This window comes from Schistocerca serialis, chromosome 9 (assembly GCF_023864345.2).
Source record: "Schistocerca serialis cubense isolate TAMUIC-IGC-003099 chromosome 9, iqSchSeri2.2, whole genome shotgun sequence".
NCBI classification, from domain to species: domain Eukaryota; kingdom Metazoa; phylum Arthropoda; class Insecta; order Orthoptera; family Acrididae; genus Schistocerca; species Schistocerca serialis.
The window spans coordinates 264,321,912-264,344,347 of record NC_064646.1 but is presented as its reverse complement, the minus strand read 5'-3'; the positions used below and the strand labels follow the sequence as shown (position 1 = coordinate 264,344,347).

Here is a 22,436-nt window from a genome sequence, read left to right as displayed (position 1 = left end):
TAATTTACGTAATTGCAATTAATCTATGGATGTAATTTCAAAAGTAATGTGCTGTAAAGGAATGTAAAAGATCAAAACTCTAATTGTAATACTGGTTCGCGCACAGGGAAAGTAGGTTTGAAATCACGTAAAACTCGGATAGGAGTCCTTCTACAACGGAACTAGGTAGGCGGTAATAGAAAAGGTGGATCTGGTGGTCGAATTGTAAGGCTCCCGTGTGGCATGTGTCAGTCGGTGGCTCGCGGGCTAAGGGTGCGCATCCTGTGAACTGAAAGAAGCGAGAATAATTGTTAGATTATATAAGATAGCCTCGGATCAGTAATTCGGTTTATTATTCATGGCTTGCTTTAGTTAGCTCTGTACTGTGGAAATCCGACGCTAAGAAGAGAATTTTCAGAGCTTGTTACACAGGATCAGCCATGGGTACTTTTGCCGCCTTTTTTTAATAGCATAGGAAGACGACGCTGCCACCGCCTTCATCTCGAATTATCAGCTGAGTACCCTATAACTGCATGAATCACTTAAGTAGGTTTCATTTTCAATTATAAGTTTGTGTCAAGCCATCGTATTTTATCCTTACTCATTCACCTAGAAAGGGTTCTATCCCAGGTGCTACGATGAATCTGAATATCCTGTTTTAATGAACTCAAAAGGCAATTCCTCAGTAAAAATTAACAAACTTTGTGGAGTTGTTAAGTACATAATTATTTAGTGAGCCTAAGTTTTGAAATGCTCCACGTAGTTTTCGTGAATGGACAGTTAAAGTTTCATCAAAGTGCAATTACCAACGTAAGTTTTAAAATATTTAGTTCAAATATTTTTTATTATTGAAAAAATAATGTTTACTGTTTCATGTGTTATGTAGTTAGAAGTGTTTCCCTTAATGTGTTCAGCCATAATTTGAATCTACCGATAAATTAGTTTCTGGATCCCTATGCTAATAGTCGATCCAGATTTGAATGTCAAATTACTATACAGCAAACAAGAACAAGCAACTGGCTACAAATATTCAAACTATGCTAGATCCAAATTTCAAAAGTTCCACTTGAACTAATTAATAAAGGGATGTGAATGTTCCTTGAGAATGCAAATAATAATCAGTATGAAAGATACTACTACATCAGAAATATTTCAATAGCAGTAGTTTCCTATTATTAAACTTACAAAAGAACCTCTTGTCCAAGTCAGTAACGCTCCAACTTTAGTAACCATTTACCCGTAATTATCATTATGTTCGTAGTGTAATGTACAGATAGTGTTATTGAGAGCCAGTAGTTGCCTAAACGCATTAACACTCCTCCTGTGTAGTTCAAGTCAAATCATTGGTTCATTACTTGCTAAATTGTATCTTGTCAACAAAACAGAAGTTCAGTATCAAGTAAAATTATTCCAAGTAATTAACTTTCTTTCTGAACCATGCTAATACTGGGTGCAGCTTTGCCTAATTAGGCTGGCGACAGTTTCCTTTCACTTAATTACAATTTACTTGATTACTAATAGCATTTGGTTCGATTCCCCTTTACCTTTAATCTTTAGGGAAACAAAATTAATACCGTCACGGTGACAAAATGAAAATCCTTTCGCAGTCACAACGTTATCGGAATAAAAAATTATTCAATAGTAGCAGGTGGTGTTATAAAGTGTGCTGGTTTTGGAATTAAGAACCGATTCATTTGATTCTATACTTCATTTACGATGTAAACGTAAACCTTTGTGTTCTAATGGTTCGTATTTATTTTTAAAATTCACTTGATTATTGCAAATGTGATTGTACAGTACAAATAATATGGGCAGACACTGACCTCTCCAGCAAATAAACTACTTCTATGGTAACGTTGTTTACTGTTCCCTGCGAGATTGTTTGTGGTGGTTCCCCAAATTATCGGAATGCTTGGTTTCGGTGGCCACCCCCGAAACCCGCCATCAGGATGACCGGTTTCGGTGTGTGTTTCCATCTAACCCCTGTAACTCTCACGCTAACCGCTAGGTGGCTAACGGCGGAATACAAACCACACCCCTTGTACTAACAAGGGAACCTCCCCATCGCACCCCCCTCAGATTTAGTTATAAGTTGGCACAGCGGATAGGCCTTGAAAAACCGAACACAGATCAATCGAGAAAACAGGAAGAAGTTGTGTGGAACTATGAAAAAATAAGCAAAATATACAAACTGAGTAGTCCATGTGCAAGATAGGCAACAAAAAGGAAAGAACAAGCTCAGGGGTGCCGTGGTCTCGTGGTTAGGGTGAGCAGCTGCGGAACGAGAGGTCCTTGGTTCAAGACTTCACTAGAGTGAAAAGTTTAACTTTTCAATTTTCAGTTTATGTGACAAACGCTTATGTTTTCATCATGTGACAAACGCTTATGTTTTCATCACTTTTTTGGGAGTGATTATCACATCCACAAGAAAACCTAAATCGGGCAAGGTAAAAGAATCTTTTTACCCATTCGCCAAGTGTACAAGTTAGGTGAGTCGGCAACATATTCCTGTCATGTGACGCACATGCCGTCACCAGTGCCGTATAGAATGTATCAGACGTGTTTTCCTGTGGAGGAATCGATTGACCTATGACCTTGCGATCAAATGTTTTCGGTTCGCATTGGAGAGGCGCGTCCTTTTGTCTACTAATCGCACTGTTTTGCGGTGCGGTCGCAAAACACAGACACTAAACTTATTACAGTGAACAGAGACGTCAGTGAACGAACGGACAGATCGTAACTTTGCGAAAATAAAGTAAGTAGAAATTTTCACCCGAGGAAAGACTTGAACCATGGACCTCTCATTCCACAGCTGCTCACGCTAACCACGAGACCACGGCGCTCCTGAGCTCGCGCTATCCTTGATGTTGCTTATCTTGGACATGGACTACTCAGTTTGTATATTTTGCTTATTTTTTTCCATACTTCCACATAACTTCTTCCTGTTTTCTCGATTGATCTGTGTTCAGTTTTTCAAGGCCTATCCACTGTGCCAACTTATGACTAAATCTGAGGGGGGTGCGATGGGGAGGTTCCCTTGTAAGGTAAAATGTCCATTAAGTGATAGTGAAAGGCACACCTGCCATGGATACTCACCGGACTCGAGCATTCCCAATGGTGAGAGGCAAGGGGACTCATCGATATCAAGCATCTCTTTGGGAACAGAAAACAATTACATCCACGTCGTTGTTGCTTGTTAACGCTAGACGTGGTTTCTGATCAGAGACTGAAACGGCTAACCGTACTGTAGTGTACAATAAAATTTGCAGCACTAAAGTAAATTTCGAAGATAAATATCTTCGGTCAGAACACAAGATTTACATTGCATCGTAAATGAAATGTAGAATCAAATGCGTCGGTACTTCATGGCAAAAACAGGCGTACTTGATATTTGTCGATTGCAGCCTATCTATCAAGAATGGTAAATAATGCTGCGAGTAAATCTTACATATTTTTGTCGTAGAAAATGTTGTGAGAAGGCTAACCAAAGACTGCGTTTTATTGGCAGCACACTTAGAAAATGCACAGATCTACTGAAGAGACTGCCTACACTACGCTTGTCGGTCCTCTCTTAGAATACCGCTGCGCGGTGTGGGATCCTTACCAGATAGGCCTGACGGAGTACATCGAAAAAGTTCAAAGAAAGGCAGCACGTCTTGTATTATCGCGAAATAGGGGATAAAGTGTCACTGAAATGATACAGGATTTAGGATGGTTATCATTAAAACAAAGGCGTTTTTCTTTGCGGCTGAATCTTCTCACGAAATTTCAATCACCAATTTTCTCCTCCGAATGCGAAAATATTTTGTTGACGCCGACCAACATAGGGAGAAACGATCGTGATAATAAAATAGGGGAAATCAGAGCTCGCAAGGAAAGATACAGGTGTTCGTTTTTTCCGCGCGCTGTACGAGATTGGAATAATAGAGAATTATTGTGAAGATGGTTCGATGAACCCTCTGCCAGGCACTTAAATGTGATTTGCAGAGTATCCACGCACATGTAGGATCCGAATATGCAATAAAAACTGGAGTTCCCAGTAGTTAATACAAAGTTGACCCCGCCCACGCTGGTGGGGTGGTTGGGAGGTGGCCAGATGCGGCCCTTACTATACATGCGTCGTTTTTGAGTTATTTAGTTGTCTGAAGATAAAATAAACACCCTATATACGGTCAGACAACAGATCTGAAATCGTAGTATACCAAACGAAATGTGGAATTTTTCAAGCAGCGGCATGGGATCATGAACGCTGTCGAGGGTTGACGTACGAAACTAAACTCCCCAATGTATCGAAAAGATCCAAACGTATACTTTTTGATAAATAAACTGAAGGATGAAGCAGTAAACGCCACATTTGAAATTGAAATAAAATATTACATTGGCTTGCCTCTTCAAGGGGGGGGGGGGGGGGGGGGGGGGGGAAGATTCATGCATCTTGACAAAGCGTTAAAGGACACTAATAGAATATGTAACAACTCGGGAGATTTAATACATTTAAAATCTCTGGTTTTTTAAAACAATTAAGTGAGAAAATAAAATTATAAAATAGGACAATAAGTTTGATAATAATAATGTCGCGTGACGAGGGCCTCCCGTCGGGCAGACCGTTCGCCTGGTGCAAGTCTTTCGATTTGACGCCACTCCGGCGACTTGTACGTCGATGCGGATGAAATAATGATGATTAGGACAACGCAACACCCAGTCCCTGAGCGGGGAAAATCTCCGACCCAGCCAGAAATCGAACCCGGGCCCTTAGGATTGACAATCAGTCGCACTGACCACTTTTTTTTTTTGGTTTTTCATTTTGTTCGTTATTGATCGTTGTGTTTGGTCGTTGCGGACGTCGCAAGACATCCTGTTCAAGTTCGGTGGTTGATCCTTCCACTCTGTTTTTTTATTACAGAGGCCAACCGCTCTCTGACCGAACACGCTGAGCTACCGTGCCGGCATCCACTCATCTACCGGGGGCGGACAATAAGTTTGATCATTTGCTGCAGTAACGTTGTAGAAAGAAAAAAAGGTAAAAATAAATAAACAAATATTAAGACTTGCCTATGTACTATTTGCATAGTCACTCACAAGCCTGGATAAAATATGAAGGTATGATGTTAGTAGTAAAACAACGGGAAAGACCACGGATTGCGGTTGAAAACACCACGATGACGTCACGGATCGCAAAGTTCACAACCTCGCCGGTAATGCCTGAGAAGTCACTAACCGTGTGAGATTTGTTGTTGAAGACTTGTCTGCATTGTTACGGGTCGAGCAGCAAGGTCATCCACTTGAGCTGGCCGTCAAAGCGAACAACTGCAAAGAATCTTCTGTCATGAACAGCTTGCAATTTCTAGAATTCCTCGCCCGTTTCGAGACCCCTGGCATTCACGCTACTTTGTTCTTTCAAAGTCAGTCGAGAAATATGGAAATTCTTGTACTTAAAAATAAACGTAAAAACCACTCACAGATTGCCCCTTAACGCCTGTTCCGACTGGCCAGCTGTTGACTACAAGGCTGTTCGAGGAGTGATCTATGACCGTGGGACATGCGATCGGCTTGTCGTTAGACCCTCCTACCGTTATTGCCAGTAGATGAATCTTGATGTTATCGCTGCTTTGTTTATCCAAGTATTTCCTCATTTGGGCTCACGAGGCTATGTGGACGACATTCCAGATCTCCCTGCCTTATAAAAACACAAGGAGGTACTGGGAATCGAACCCGGGTCCTTCTGGATCGAAGGCAGCGATGCACAGTATTCAGCCATAGTAAAGGATACAGCACTCAGTCGCAAATAATGCATATCCAGTTTCGGTCACTGTGTGGCCATCTTCAGTGCAGAAAAGTTAAAACATTAAAACCAATATTATTTGCGCATAGTCGCAAGTGGAATATTCATGACAAAGGCTGAGTTGTCATGATTAGTCCAGTTAGGAATACGTGCATATAAAAGTGATTTTAATGCTTTAACTTACGTTTACTGCACCGAAAATGGTCACACAGTAACCAAAACCTGGATATTCAATAAAAATTTTTTGCGAATGATTTATGTAGGCAACGGCCTTGCTGCAGTGGATACACCGGTTCCCTTGAGATCACCGAAGTTAAGCGCTGTCGGTCGTGGTCGGCACTTGGATGGGTGTCCATCCAGGCTGCCATGCGCTGTCGCCATTTTTCGGGGTGCAATCAGCCTCGTGATGCCAGTTGAGGAGCTACTCGACCGAATAGTAGCGGCTTCTGTCAAGAATACCATCTTACGGCTGGGAGAGAGGTGCGCTGACCCCATGCCCCTCCTATCCGCATCCTCCTCCGAGGATGACACGGCGGTCGGATGGTCCCGGTAGGCCACTGGTGGCCTGAAGACGGAGTGAATGATTTATGTATCCTTTACTACTTGTGATTCCGGTCACGATACCTCACAACGGGCGGGAGAGCGGTGTGCTGACCACAAGCCCCTCCATATCTGCATCAGTCTCCTATATGCTGAGGATGAGACGGCGGCGGTCAGTACCACCGGGCCTTCTGAGGTCTGTTCGGACGGAGTTTGTGATCAACGCCTTTACTGAAATGCCTTTTTTTTTTATTTGAAGGGGAGGGATTATGACCGTCATGATGAGCCACATTGCCCCCTTTCCCCCCCTCCCGCCGCCTACCCACAAGCGCCCCGCGTCCTTGGATTCGCGGCTGGCTGTAGTAACAATGACAGACAACATATCTGCGTTTACCTGTCCTAGCTCAATAGATGTAAAGTAACTCCATGAAATGAATTGTGGTACAATTAAATAATACGAAGGCCCTTCCCATTAACAAACTTCAAAGTGATATACGAGTTTCCTTCGACAAAGCGTCAAATACTGTTATGAAATCGATTAAAACGTCTTTGAAGTTGCGGCTGGTCCCGGCGGAGGTTCGAGTCCTCCCTCGGGCATGAGTGTGTGTGTTTGTCCTTAAGATAATTTAGGTTAAGTAGTGTGTAAGCTTAGGGACTGATACCTTAGCAGTTAAGTCCCATAAGATTTCAAACACTTTTTGAACATTTTTTTGTCTTTGAAGCAACACATTATCCGAAAGTTCATTTTCGCACTTCATAAAAACAGCATCGGTAGAATCTTTGACATTCTGAATCGGCTTTTGTGAGAGAAAGAAGCCTAGTGGGCTACATCCTTTCTTGCTAAATGTCAAAGAATAAGACGTCCAAACTCTACGGCGGCTCAGCGGCAGTGGTCCGCGGAAGGAACCCTGGGCATCGAACTTCCGATAATCACAGGTGAAGGAGCAAACAAACAAATAAGGTAGGTGAAATGGATACAAGGTAATGCTGTCTTGTTTAGCGAGTCAAGATTGCGTTTACTTAACCGGCAACACAGGAAACAAGCAGGGCGTGTTCACTGGTTGCGTGCAAACAGTGCGTGCAGCCGTTAAAAAAAAAAAGAAAGAAAGAAAGAGAGAGAGAGAGGTAAATTTGCTTCATGAATTCGCAATTACCCCCGGGGGAGTGAGCTCCGCGGAATCCCTTGTGAAGCCGGGCACGTGCAGCGTTGCGAGGTTGGCACGCCTGGCCGGGGGCTTTTATACCACGTCACGACCAGCACGAGCTCCGGTCTCTCCTCTTCTGCGGGTGTCTTTCTCCTGCGCGGACCGTATTTTAACCGCTGCGGAACAGGAAAATCCCCTGGGCTGTCCCGAAACAAAGCTGCTAATGACAAAAGGCGGCGGGGAATTTTACATCGTGCGCGAAATCGGATTTCACAGCTGTACGGTTTCTCGGCGCTGTCGGGTACCTGTTGGAGCTCGCGTGTAGGCGCCGAATTAGAGGAAACTGTTTGGTCGGAAGCCTCCACGTCTCGCCTCTTCGCACGCACCGCGTGCGCGTTTATCGTCGCCCAGAGCGTCGCAGGAAGGGTAGCGCAACAGTGGCGATTTTTTTTTCTATATTAGCATCAGGCGGCGGTTTTAGCCATGTCTCGTCTCCTTGTGGAGGCATCACCGCAGGCTGTAAGTCTGCTGACAATAGTTTCAAAGTCAGACAAACTCACCAAACCGGTTATGCATATTCAAACATTTTCATTTTACGGATGTCAGGTCGTGATCTAAGATGTGTTTCTGTGACCGCTGTTTCTTCAACTAATGCTGAAAAAAATAAAAAAAATGGTTCAAATGGATCTAAGCACTATGGGAATTAACATCTGAGGTCGTCAGTCCCCTGGACTTAGAACTACTTAAACCTAACTTAACCTAAGGACATCACACACATCCATGACCCGAGGCAGAATTCGAACCTGAGACCGCAGCAGCAGCGTGGTTCTGGACTGAAGCTGAAGAAATCATCGAAGGCTATAACACTCTAATAGTACTTACAGGCTCATCAAGTTGGAATTTTTATACGTATTTACACAAGAAATGTATACTCCGAAAAAAAGTCGTAGCACACGTATAGGAATATGTATTTCAAAGGGTAGATCATATACAAAAATTCATCGGAGGTTCGAGTCCTCCCTCGGGCGTGTGTCTGTGTGTGTTGTCCTTATCGTAAGTTAGGTTAAGTAGTGTGTAAGCTTAGGGACCGATAACCTCAGCAGTTTGGTCCCATAATCCCTTACCACAAATTTCCAAAATTTCCTAATTTAGACCTGTGGCTGATTTCGATTGGCAGCCACAAGACGTGGAATAATAAAGTACATATGCAATTTAAACTACAAATTCAGATGTGTCATACTTTCTAACCTAAACGTAATTTATGTATTTCAGAAAAAATAAAAGAAGAAAACACACTGAGGATGCCACAACTCAGGTGAAATACGTTAAGGCATTTAAGAAAAACAATAATTTCATACTTGTAAAAAAGCAGGACCCATCCTTAATTAAGGCATTTTGTATCATTGCTTTCTGTATTCCGACTGGTAGACGGCGCATGGGTCTGCTCCTGTATACTGAAGGGTAGGCCGAATGTAGGAAGTGAGTAGGAGCAGGAGAAGAAGAAATGCTTGGTACTGCAATTAGGTTATAACTCTTTTACTTAATTTTGCGTACAGATGAGCAAGTAGGTGCGACGCCGTTCATCCATCATCTAACAGCTACTAGTAGTTGGACAAACTATCATTAAAGTAACTGAGGTAATACGGTCTGTAATGGCCAGCCCCATATGAAGTAGAAACAATGTTGCTAGGCCGTCTCCTCGGAATCAAATGGGCTGAATCTGGAGCGGAGGTAGTAGAGCTGCACAGCCTCGGCTAGAGGGCGCTGTCGTCTGGATCGGTGTCGTAGTGCCAACCTACGAACTCTGCACCTACGCCGTGGCATCGTAGCTATCGATACCACATTGCTGCTTCGCCATCATCAATTACTTTTCTGCTCAAATAATAAAACTCATCTACAAGTCTCGTTTCTTAAACTCAATTTCTATGCATCGTCTGATTTAATTATACTACATTCTGTGGTCTAGGGTTAGTCTGGCTTTCGCTTTAGAAAATCAACACTACGATTCAGCTTCTGCAACGACTACACACGACCAAAGACCTTGGAAGTGGAACGCTTCCTACGCGACGTTACTAAGATCCCAGCTTGCGGCATCTTGGCCATCCATTTGTCCATATTAAGCAATGCGGCGTACGTCAATTTCGCGGTGTGCGAAAGAATACTTCGTGACACCAAACACGGCCTACGCTTTTGCCACGCCGAAGGAAATGTCGGTGCGGTCACTGTCGACCACGTAGGCTTGGGAATACGCACCACACGAGTTTTCGAACTTCCGTTCGAGCTCCCGGCGGAAGACGTTATCGCGGCTTTCCGCCCCTATGGCACTGTACATGGCCACACTGCCTAACGCTGGGCGCAACTCCAAACATACCCCGTTCTTAACGGTGTACGACAGATCACCATCGCTCTCCATCGCCACGTGTCATCTTACCTGCAATTCAGCGGGTGCCGAACGGTCATCATATACGACGGCCAACCCAAGCCCTGTTCCTGGTGCGGCAAAGAAGGACATCTCAGGTCTGAGTGTCTTCAGCGACGAATCACCCAATTGCCAGCTGCTACAGTGGCGCCTCCGACGACGGTTTTAGCGATCACCTACCCATCGGCGCTCTCTTCTACTACCACCGGCCGCCGCCCGTCGGACCATGTACCGGCGACCCATACTGCTGCTACTGATGACGCAGGAGTCGACACGTTGCGCTCACAACCTAACGCTATTCCGGCGCCTCTACCAACAGCGACGACTTCCGATCCCCACTCTGCCGATGGTATGGGCGCTCCCTCACTTATCGTTCCCGCGACGGCCTTCCTCCATACCGCCGTGGCTCCCTCCCGTCTTCCGACACAGAGGGACGAACACGCAAGCAACGTTCACCTAAAAGACGCAAGAAGAGGCTCCATACGGTCTCGGAGCGAGACAGATCACCTCCCCCTGAGGCTGCAGAGGCCGTCCGGACCGACGAGGCCCAGGAGGACCCGCACGACGACACGAATGACGACAACATGACGCCGGCCGTGGCCGTGCCGGTGCCTACTCTGCTGGCTCGCCCAGGTGCGTCTGAACCAATGGACTCCACCGTTGCGACTGCCGCCGAGACGTCCTCCGCTCCTACGAGCGAAGTGGAACGTAAGAACATCACAGCGACAGCGCCTTCAATGGCGTAGAGTGACGACGTCGACGAATCACACGCTGGGGACGGAGTTACCCCAGACAGAAGCCTAGTTCGGCCGCCGATAACGCCGTTAGCTGGCGTACGGCATGATTCGCCGTTGCCCCCCTCTTCATCCTCCGCTGATGGAGTTCCCCACCACAGCGGGGTACAACCTACGGAGCAGCGACGATCAACATTAACACCATTAGCTCCCCCGTCAAAATTCAACTGCTGTGGGAGATGATATGGGCGTCGGACGTCGACATCGCGCTACTACAGAAAGCACACTTGGCCACATTTCCAGACGTCGCGGGATATAACACTTATCCTTCCCCTGGTGACCACCTGGGACTTGGCGTAGCCATCTACACCCGAAAAGGCATGCCGGTGGCTGATATCACGTACCTTCCATCCGTCAGAGGCATGGCCATCACCGTCATGGGGACGCGTACTTTCAACATTTACGCTCCGTCAGGCTCCATCCGCGACAAAAAAAAAAAAAAAAATGGTTCAAATGGCTCTGAGCACTATGGGACTCAACATCTTAGGTCATAAGTCCCCTAGAACTTAGAACTACTTAAACCTAACTAACCTAAGGACATCACACACATCCATGCCCGAGGCAGGATTCGAACCTGCGACCGTAGCAGTCCCGCGGTTCCGGACTGCAGCGCCAGAACCGCACGGCCACCGCGGCCGGCCATCCGCGACAGGGCACACTTCTATCGCCCATTTGTTTCTTGGACGCTGTAACCATTACTTGCTTGGGGGTGATTTTAATTGTGTCCTGCACGCTAAGGATCAAATGCCACCTTTAACTTCTGTTTGTTTTAATGTTGCTAGTTTATCTTTGTGCGGTGTACCCTTTTTGGCAGGAACACCTGTCAAGACCTGCACCTTGTCGTCCGCGATCTGTACCTCCGCGACACTTGGGAAGTTCGGCACGGCGACGCACCTGGACATACTTACCAGACGAGTCACTCCGCAAGCCGCCTTGATAGGATTTACGGCCGCGCGGGATTAGCCGAGCGGCGAGGCGCTGCAGTCATGGACTGTGCGGCTGGTCCCGGCAGAGGTTCGAGTCCTCCCTCGGGCATGGGTGTGTGTGTGTTTGTCCTTAGGATAATTTAGGTTAAGTAGTGTGTAAGCTTAGGGACTGATGACCTTAGCAGTTAAGTCCCATAAGATTTCACACACATTTGAATATTTTTAGGATTTACATCTCTCTGGAACTCACACCTGCAGTACAAGACGCAGAACTTTGGCCTTTGGCCTTTTCGGACCACCGTGCCTACATCTTCAGCATTCTCCTCCCGCAACAAGTGCTCTGGCGCAGTCGTCCACCGTGGAAGCTAAACACCTCCCATCTTCACGATCCTAAATGTCCTCAACGTGTTATCGAGACATGGGCCACCTGTGAACGACGCTTACCTAAGTACTGCACAACCTTGACTTGGTGGCTCGAATGTGCTAAACCTGCCAATCGCGTACCTTGATTCAGTACAGCAAGGAAGTAGCTGAGTGGTGCCGGCACACTACCGACTATTTATACGCCGTTCTCCGCGGCCTGGACGCCCAGCCGCCCACCCCTGATTCGCAGAGGGAACGAAACAGGATTAAGGCACAAATTGTAACGTTGACACGCCGTAGACTGCAGGGGGCGATGGTACGGATCAGACGTCAACATTCGGCGTAACAGGAATACCCCACCTTGCATCATATCACCTCCGGCAGGAAACACCGACGACAACGACTCATCACAGAGATCTACACCTGTCGCGCCCAGCAAGTCATTTCCCAGGCCGAAATCATCAATGCCTTTGTAGACCGCTACCGCATAATGTACCACGAGGAGACTACCAACAACCGCGCTGGAGAGTTTGCGTTACCACACGTAACTCGCACCCTCGCCAGCGACTAAGCAGACGAGGTGATTGAGCCAGTTATGCGCGACGAAGAAAGGTGCTCTGAATAAGTCACCTGGTGTCGATGGTTTGCGGATAGAATTTTATCGCGCTTTCCTCGCGCTAATGTCAATGGACGACAATGTTTCATGAACTGATACGATGGGGAACGCCGAACCGCCGTCTTTTGACGCGGGAATTATTTTACCCATCCACAAACCGACACCGGGAATGACGACAGCACATTTCCGTCCCCTGACTCTGCTTAACGCTGGCTCTAGAACTTTTACATGACTCCAGGCTACGCGATGCCGAAAGATCCTGCCTAGCATTCTATCTCCGGAACAGACAACTCCGGGTGGCTCAGTTAATACAAACGGCCACAGGAGAATGTCGTGATTTAATTGCACTGGCAGCGGCGTGCAGACTCCGCGCTGCGTTGGTTACCGTTGATTTTGACAGCGCATTCGACAAGGTGCGGCATCGATTTCTGTTCTCAGTAATGCGCCGAATGAGTTTTCCACCCGCCTTTATCGATGTCATCCGGCTCCTGTATGGCAACGCTGAATCGCTGATTCAGGCCATGTGGCGGGACCAGTGACGTTCCGGCTTTCCATAAGGCAAGGTTGCCCACTTTCGACCCTACTCTATGCCGTAAGCCTGGAGCCACTCTTCGGGACCCTGACGAGCCACCTTTCTGGTCTCACTTTGCGATAGCACAGTTTTCGGTGTCGTGCGTATCCAGACGACCTCCTCATCTTGGTCCGATCAACGGAATGAAACACAAACGGTGCTTGAGTTGATACCAACGTACGGTACTGCAGCGGGCAGTAGAATGACTGTGGCAAAATTCACGGCGATGTCCATTGGACGCGGCCTCTCACACGACAACTTAGCACCTCTCCCGTGTGTACAGCAATTACGATACCTTGGTATCATTTTTACCTCCACCGTACGCCGTTCTGCTGGCATCAATTTTCGGCGTACATTCCAAATTATTCGCACAGCGGTGCTACAAAACCTTCTCCGCCGATTCGATTCTTTACAACGGATCCAATACCTCAATCGACATGTGGCGTCTAGAATGGTCCACATCGCACAGAAACTCCCGCTGCCATCGCCACTATTGGACGCAGCCTCCAGGCTGCTTTCGGATGCATTCTTACGGCCTGTACGCTCTTTAAGGTCCGTTACGAAACGCTCACCCTCCCCCCGCGGGCGGGAGGCCTCGACCTTGCCAAGTGCAATTCTGAGCGGCCTCCTTGTCCATGTCCAACATGCACAAGAAGTGGAACGGGGGCCCCTCCCTTCGTCGCAGCTTGCTGGAAATTCTTATGACCGCGACCATAACCGCACCAGTACCAGTCGGGCACATAAAGCATCGTCTGACACTCATTTCTGATTTCATCGTCGACTTCAGTTATGCTCACACACACTTACCGAACACGCGTTCTTCTCGACCTAAAGATTTTTACACCCCGCTGCTTCGTTACATATCCAGCAACAACAGCGAACTCAGACATCCATTGACGCTGTGGTCCACAGTTTGGAGTCATATCCACCAGCTTTTCCTTCCCTCCAATGTCCGGGCAACATGGTACCATGTCGCATGTGGAAAATTCGCCAAAAATCAACGTCTTCACGCCGTCGGACTAACGGACTCTCCGCTTTGTTCACTTTGCCACCTCATGGATAACGATGTCCACCACCTGATTTGTGTTGCCACCAGCGACGTCTGGAAACTTGGCCGACATTTCGTTGCCTGTTACCTCCGCGTTCCGACGGATTCGATTGACGCATGGACTTTTATCCATCCTGAGGATACTTATTTTCCCGCCACCAACAATTATACGATTGTATGGGTCAAGAGGTGGACGATCACCTACATGTATAATGATGGCGACAAATCACGTCTTGACTTCTGGTAGTAGCTACAAACCTCCCATAGTGAAGTCGAGCACCGACCGCGCCGCGCTACCGCGCCTTCTTCGCTAATTACCTACACGCGATCTTTACGTCACCCCCGCTCATCTGGATGGTGCCACTCGCGGACGACACTCCCGCGTCCTCCCCCCCCCCCCCTTCCACTGCTGACATCTGAGACTCTCCGCGCTACTTTTTCTATCGTAACCCACACTGGAGTAGGCGCATGGACACGCGCCTCCTTTCTTTTATGCACTATATCAGAGTACGTTGGTTATTCCTCCAACTCTACTGTTTTCTCCTCTTCGACTTCTACCCTGCTTTCGAGCGCATCTTCCCGGTAGTGGTGCCGGGGACACAGTGGCCAGGCTTCGCGTGTTGACCCCTGCCCACTCTGCCTCCACGCTCCATCTGCCGGGTAGTTGCCTGCAAGTCTTGTCATACCTTCTTCCCTTCTTGTCTATTGCCTCACATCCCTCAGCTTACTTAAGTATTATTGCTATTGTTTTTTCCGAAACCTTATTAATACAGATTTTTTCTCGCCTTGTTCGAGTGTAAAAGTCTCCTGTTGATTCCGCCGGATGAATGACATTTCTGTTGTATTTATGTTTGTAACAATAAAGATGTTTTGCTTTCCTTACCCTGCTCCCGGTAACAAAAAAGAAAAATTGAACGCAGTGATTCAGGTATGGGAAGGGGGAGTCATCATGGCCAGGCCTCGGGTTTTCAACCCCTGCCCACTCTGTCTCCACCAGCTCAGAAATGACCACTCTGCTCTCCACAAAAAAAAAAAAAGTATTGAACACACCGGTTCTTCAAAAAAAGAGGGGTAGCGTCTCTGATTCATAATCAAAACGTCTTCGGTCCTGGGTTCGAATCCCGCTACTGCTTAAATTTTGATTAATAATCAGCATTGGCGGCCGAAGATTTCCGGCGTAAGAAGTCACCCCTCGTTCTGCCAACGGTCTTGTCAAAGAGAGCGGAGGAGCGGACAGAGGTTAGGGGCACTATCTTGTCCTAGGAATGGGAAACTGCTCCTAAAGGCAGAAGAATAACCAATGATCAACGGCATTAGGATGCAGAAGGCAATGGATGCCTCTGCATTACAGACATGTAACGTGTACCCACAGAACATGTGGCCTGTAATTGAAGAAAGTGGCCGTGCGGTTCTAGGCGCTTCAGTCTGGAACCGCGTGATCGCTACGGTCGCAGGTTCGAATCCTGCATCGGGCATGGATGTGTGTGATGTCCTTAGGTTAGTTAGGTTTACGTAGTTCTAAGTTCTAGGGGACTGATGAATACTGATGTTAAGTCCCACAGTGCTCAGAGCCTGTAATTGAAGAAGTGTCATGATGATCTCTCCATTCACAAAAGATTCCGGAATAGTCCCCCGTTCGGATTTCGGGGAGGGACTGCCAAGAGGGAGGGTACCATAAGAAAAAGATTGAATTATCAACAGAAGGATAATGTTCTCCGAGTCGGGGCGTGGAATGTCAGAAGCTTGAACATGGTACGGTGCTAGAAAATCTGAAAAGGGAAATGCAAAGGCCCAATCTAGATACAGTAGGGGCAGTGAAGTGAAGCGGAAAGAAGACAAGGATTTCTGGTCAGATGAGTATAGGGTAATATCAACAGCAGCAAAAATGGTATACCGGAAGTAGGATTCATTATGAATAGGAAGGTAGGGCGGAGAGTTTGTTACTGTGAATAATTCAGTGACAAGGTTGTTCTTACCAGAATCGACAGCAAACCAACACCGACAACGATAGTTCTCGTATACATGCCGACGTCGCAAGGTGAAGATGTAGAGACAGAGAAAGTGTATGAGGATACTGAAAGGGTAATACAGTATGTAAAGGGGGATGAAAATCTAGTAGTCATGGGAGACTGGAATGCAGTTGTAGGGGAAGGAGTAGAAGGAAAGGTTACAGAAGAATATGGGCTTGGGAGAAGAAATGAGAGACGAGAATGACTAATTGAGTTCTGCAATAAATTTCAGCTAGTAATAGCGAATACTTTTTTTTTAAATTTTATGGGACTTAACTGCTAATGTCATCAGTCCCTAAGCTTACATACTACTTAACCTAAATTATCCTAAGGACAAACACACATACCCATGCCCGCACAGTCCATGACTGCAGCGCCTCAGACCGCTCGGCTAATCCCGCGCTGCAATAGCGAATACTCTGTTCATGAATCACAAGAGGAGGAGGTATACTTGGAAAAGGCCGGGTGATATGGGAAGATTTCAGTAAGATTACATCATGGTCAGACAGAGATTCCGAAATCAGATACTGGACTGTAAGGTATATCCAGAAGCAGACATAGACTCAGATCACAATATAGTAGTGATGAAGAGTAGGCTGAAGTTTAAGACATTAGTCAGGAAGAATCAATACGCAAAGCAGTGTGATACGGAAGTACTGAGGAATGACTAGATACGGTTGAAGTTCTCTAAGGCTATAGATGCAGCAATAAGGAAAAGCTCACTAGGCAGTACAGTAGAAGAGGAATGGACATTTCTAAGAAGGACAGTCATAGAAGTTGGGAAGAAAAACATAGGTACAAGGAAGGTATCTGCGAAGAAACCGCAGGTAACAGAAGAAATGCTTCAATTGATCGATGAAAGGAGGGAGTACAAAAATGTTCCAGGAAACTCAGGAATAGAGAAATACAAGTCACTGAGGAATGAAATAAATAGGAAGTGCACGGAAGCTAAGACGAAATGGCTGCAGGAAAAATGTGAAGACATCAAAAAAGAAATGCTTGTCCGAAGGACAGATTCAACATGCAGAAATGTCAAAACAACCTACTGTGACATTAAAAGCAAGGGTGATAACATTAAGAGTACAACGGGAATTCCACTGTTAAATGCAGAGGATAGAGCGGATAGGTGGAAAGAATCATTGAAAGCCTGTATGAGGGGGAAGATTTGTCTGGTGTGATAGAAGAAGAAACAGGAGACGATTTAGAAGAAATAGGGGATCCAGTATTAGAAACAGAATTTAAAAGAGCTTTGGAAGACTTAAGATCAAATAAAGCAGAAGGGATAGATAACATTCCATCAGAATTTCTAAAATCGTTGGGGTAAATGGCAACAAAACGACTATTCACGTTGGTGTGTAGAATGTATGAGTCTGGCGACATACCATCTGACTTTCGGAAAAGCATCATCCACACAATTCCGAAGACGGCAAGAGCTGACAAGTGCGAGAATTATCGCACAATCAGCTTAACAGCTCATGCATCGAAGCTGCTTACAAGAATAATATACAGAAGAATGGAAAAGTATATTGAGAATGCGCTAGATGACGGTCTGTTTGGCTTTAGGAAAGGTAAAGGTACGACAGAGGCAATTCTGACGTTGCGGTTAATAATGGAAGTGAGATTAAAGAGATATCAAGAGACGTTCATAGGATTTGTTGACCTGGAAAAAGCGTTCGACATTGTAAAATGGCGCAAGATGTTCTAAATTCTGAGAAAAGTAGGGGTAAACTATAGGGAGAGACGGGTCATATACAATACGTGCAACAGCCAAGAGGAAAGAATAAGAGCGGACGACGAAGAACGAAGTGCTCGTATTAAAAAGCGCGTAAGACAAGGATGTAGCCTTTCGCCCCTACTGTTCAACCTGTACATCGAGGAAGCAATGATGGAAATAAAAGAAAGGTTCAGGAGAGGAATTAAAATTCAAGGTGAAAGGATATCTATGATACAATTCGCTGATGACATTGCTATCCTGCGTGAAAGTGAAGAAGAATTAAATGATCTGCTGAACGGAATGAACAGTGTAGTGAGTACAGAATATGGATTGAGAGTAAATCGAAGAAAGACGAAGGTAATAAGAAGTAGTAGAAATGAGAACAGCGAGAAAGTGAACATCAGGATTGATGGTCACAAAGTAGATGAAGTTAAGGAATTCTGCTACCCAGGTAGTAAAATAAGCAATGTCGGACGGAGCAAGGAGGACGTTAGAAGCAATGGCAAAAAGGGCTTTCCTGGCCAAGAAAGCTCTACTAATATCAAAATCGTTCTTAATTTGAGGAGGAAATTTCTGAGAATGTACGTCTGGAATACAGCACTGTATGGTAATGAAACACGGACTGTCGGAAAATCGGAACAGGAGAGAATAGAAGCATTTGAGATGTGGTGCTACAGACGAATGTTGAAAATTAGGTGGACTTTAAGGTATGGAACGAGCAGGTTCTGCGCAGAATGGGAGAGGAAAGGAATATGTGGAAAACGCTGATAAGGAGAAGGGACAGGATTTTAGGACATCAGTTAAGACATGAGGGAATGACTTCCATGATACTAGAGGGAGTTGCAAAGGAGGAAAACTGTAGAGGAAGACATAGATTGGAATACATCCAGCAAATAATTGAGGACGTAGGTTTCAAGTGCTACTCTGAGATGAAGAGGTTAGCACAAGAGAGGAATTCGTGGCGTTCCGCATCAAACCAGTCAGAAGACTGCTGACAAAAAAACATTATTGTTGTTTAATTTTGTTGATGTTAATCGTAAAACTTTTTTTCAACACACTATCCATTCCGTTCAATTGCTCCACTAAATTCAATGTCATCTCTGACAAAACTACTGTATTATCGGCAGTCTTAGAATTTCGTATTCCTTCTCCCTGAACTTAAATGCCAAGTATACAATGATGAGTCAAAGAAACTGGTACGCCTACCTAATATCGTTTAGGGCTCCCCTGAGCACGCAGAAGTGCCGAAGCACGGCGCAGCATGGACTCGACTAATATCTGAAGCAGTGCTGGAGGGAATTGACACCATGAATCCTGCATGGCTGTCCATAAATCCATAAGAGTGCGAGGGGTCGGAGATCTCTTCTGAACAGCACGTTGCAAGGCATCCCCGATAAGCTCAATAATGTTCATGTCTGGGGAGTTTGGTGGCCAGCGGAAATGTTTAAATTCAGAAGAGTGTTCCTGGAGCCACTCCGTAGCAATTCTGGGCGTATGGGGTGTCGCATTGTCCTGCTGGAATTGCTCAAGTCCGTCGAATTGCACAATGGGCATGAACGGATGCAGGTGATCAGACAGGATACTTCCGTACGTGTCAACTGTCAGAGTCGTAACTAGACATATCAGGGAGACCATATCATTCCAACTGCACACGCAGCACATCATTACAATGTTCCCACAACCTTGACGTGCTGACATGCAGGGTCCATTGACTCATGAGGTTGTCCCCACACGTGTACATGTGTCCATCCTCTCGATACGACTCGTCCGATCAGCAACGCGTTTCCAGTCATCAACAGTCCAATGTTGCTGTTGACGGGACCAGGCGAGGCGTAAACCTTTGTGTCGTGCAGTCATCAAGGGTACGGCAGTGGGCCTTTGGTTCCGAAAGCCCATGTCGATGATGTTTCGTTGTAGATTTCGCACGCTCACACTTGTTGATGGCCCAGCAATGAAATCTGCAGCAGTTTGGGGAAGGGTTGCAGTTCTGTCACGTTGAACGATTATCTTCAGAAGTCGTTGGTCTCATTCTTGTAGGACCTTTTTCCGGCCGCAGCGATGTCGAAGATTTGATGTTTTACAAAAAAATGGTTCAAATGGCTCTGAGCACTATGGGACTCAACTGCTGAGGCCATTAGTCCCCTAGAAATTAGAACTAGTTAAACCTAACTAACCTAAGCACATCACACACATCCATGCCCGAGGCAGGATTCGAACCTGCGACAGTAGCGGTCTCGCGGTTCCAGACTGCAGCGCCAGAACCGCGCGGCCACTTCGGCCGGCGATGTTTTACAGGGTTCCTGATATTCACTGTACTCTGGTGAACCGGCTGTAGGTGAAATTCCCCACTTCATCGCTACCTGGGAGATTCTGTGTGCGCCGACTATAACACCACGTTCAAACTCACTTAAATCTTGATAACCTGCCATTGTAGCAGCAGTAACCGATCAAACAACTGCGCCAGACACTTGTCTTGTATGGGCGTTGCCGACCGCAGCGCAGTATTTTCCCTGTTTACGTATCTCTGTATTTGAATAAGCATGGCTATACCAGTGTTTTTTTGGCGATTCAGTGTAGATCTAGAAGATACGGAAGTACAGGTTCATCAAAAAGTCAGTACAAATTTGAAAACTTAATAAACCGCGGAATAATGTAGATAGAGAGGTAAAAATTGACACACATGCTTTGAATGACATGGGGTTTTATTAGAACAAAAAAAAACAACGTTCACAAAATGTCCGACAGATGGCACTGGACATCAAAACTGCTACCGTGACGGGTGAGAGGTACGCCGATATGTTACAGAATCGCATCATCCCCAGCCTGGCTGATAAACACCTGCTCGAACGTACGATGTTTATGCAGGATGGTGCTCCACCCCATATTGATAGACGCGTGAAAGATCTCTCGCGCGCGTCGTTTGGTGATGGTCGTGTGCTCAGCCGCCACTTTCGTCATGCTTGTCCTCCCAGGTCCCCAGACCTCAGTCCGTGCGATTATTGGCATTGGGGTTACCTGAAGTCGGAAGTGTATCGTGATCGACCGACATGTCTAGGGATGCTGAAAGACAACATCCGACGCCAATGCCTCACCATAACTCCAGACATGCTGTATAGTGCTGTTCACAACATTATTTCTCGACTACAACCATTGTTGACAAATGATGGTGGACATATTCAGCATTTCCTGTAAAGAACATCATCTTTGCTTTGTCTTACTTTGTTATGCTAATTATTGCTATTCTGATCAGATGAAGCGCCATCTGTCGGACATTTTTTGAACGTTAGTATTTTTTTGGTTCTAATAAAACCCCATGTCATTCCAAGCAAGTGCGTCAATTTGTACCTCTCTATCTACATTATTCCGTGATTTATTCAGTTTTCAAATTTATACTGACTTTTTGATCACCCAGTACAAAATCCTCTCCTGTAGATGACGGTAAGGATAGGTTAACTTCTTGTGGTAGCACATAATGCAACCCACCGCTGTTAAGATAAACATCGAAATGTGTGTGTGTGTGTGTGTGTGTGTGTGTGTGTGTGTGCGCGCGCGCCACTATCCGAAATCCAAGTTGGAATGTTTAGACGTTTCATCTCGTGACGTCAGTGCGGACCGGCCACGTGGCTTGTGCTGAACGTGCCGTGCGCAAAAACAAGTGCACACGAGTCGAAGCAGGTGCGGTAGACGGAAGGGTGTTTGGCAATGTTAGTTGCTCAGTCGACGCGTATTGATCGGCCGCCGGCTATATGGCACACATATGTGTACATTACACGCACACGCGTTCGAACGCTGGTGGATTGCAGGCAGCGGCGACGATGCGGCGGTCAGCTCCGACGGCCGGCGGCGACGCGCAAATTAAAATATTAATTAAATATCGCCCGTAATAATTATACTAAACATAACTGCAGTGGCGCCGTGTTTGCTCTGCCGGGCCGGAATGTTATTAAAAGCAAACAAACACGGTTAATGACGTTTCGAATGCGTCGCGGCGTGGTCGGTCGGCGTGCATTTGCCGTCTGTCCCACTCCGTCACACTAGGCGCTGCCAGCACATTTTGACCCGGGGGACGCCGCAGGGCAGAGTGTTAGCGGAGGAAAAATTGAACGTGTTATTGCAGAGAATTCCTACGCACGTAGCTTACTAGCATAATGTCATTTCTACTATTACACCCGGCGTCCACTACTGGCCATTAAAATTGCTACACCAAGAAGAAATGCAGATGATAAATGGGTATTCATTGGACAAATACACTCCTGGAAATTGAAATAAGAACACCGTGAACTCATTGTCCCAGGAAGGGGAAACTTTATTGACACATTCCTGGGGTCAGATACATCACATGATCACACTGACAGAACCACAGGCACATAGACACAGGCAACAGAGCACGCACAATGTCGGCACTTGTACAGTGTATATCCACCTTTCGCAGCAAAGCAGGCTGCTATTCTCCCATGGAGACGATCGTAGAGATGCTGGATGTAGTCCTGTGGAACGGCTTGCCATGCCATTTCCACCTGGCGCCTCAGT

The 22,436-nt window shown here is 46.2% G+C and overlaps 1 protein-coding gene across 1 annotated transcript in view; it reads left to right on the top strand.

The window, feature by feature from the left end:
* Positions 1–22,436, top strand: part of LOC126419531 (uncharacterized) — a 168,526-nt gene that overhangs the window by 103,313 nt on the left and 42,777 nt on the right. Inside the window, exon 3 of the mRNA XM_050086720.1 lies at positions 10,185–10,573. Coding sequence (XP_049942677.1) covers positions 10,185–10,573 — 389 coding nt within the window. The remainder of the gene's footprint in view (positions 1–10,184; positions 10,574–22,436) is intronic.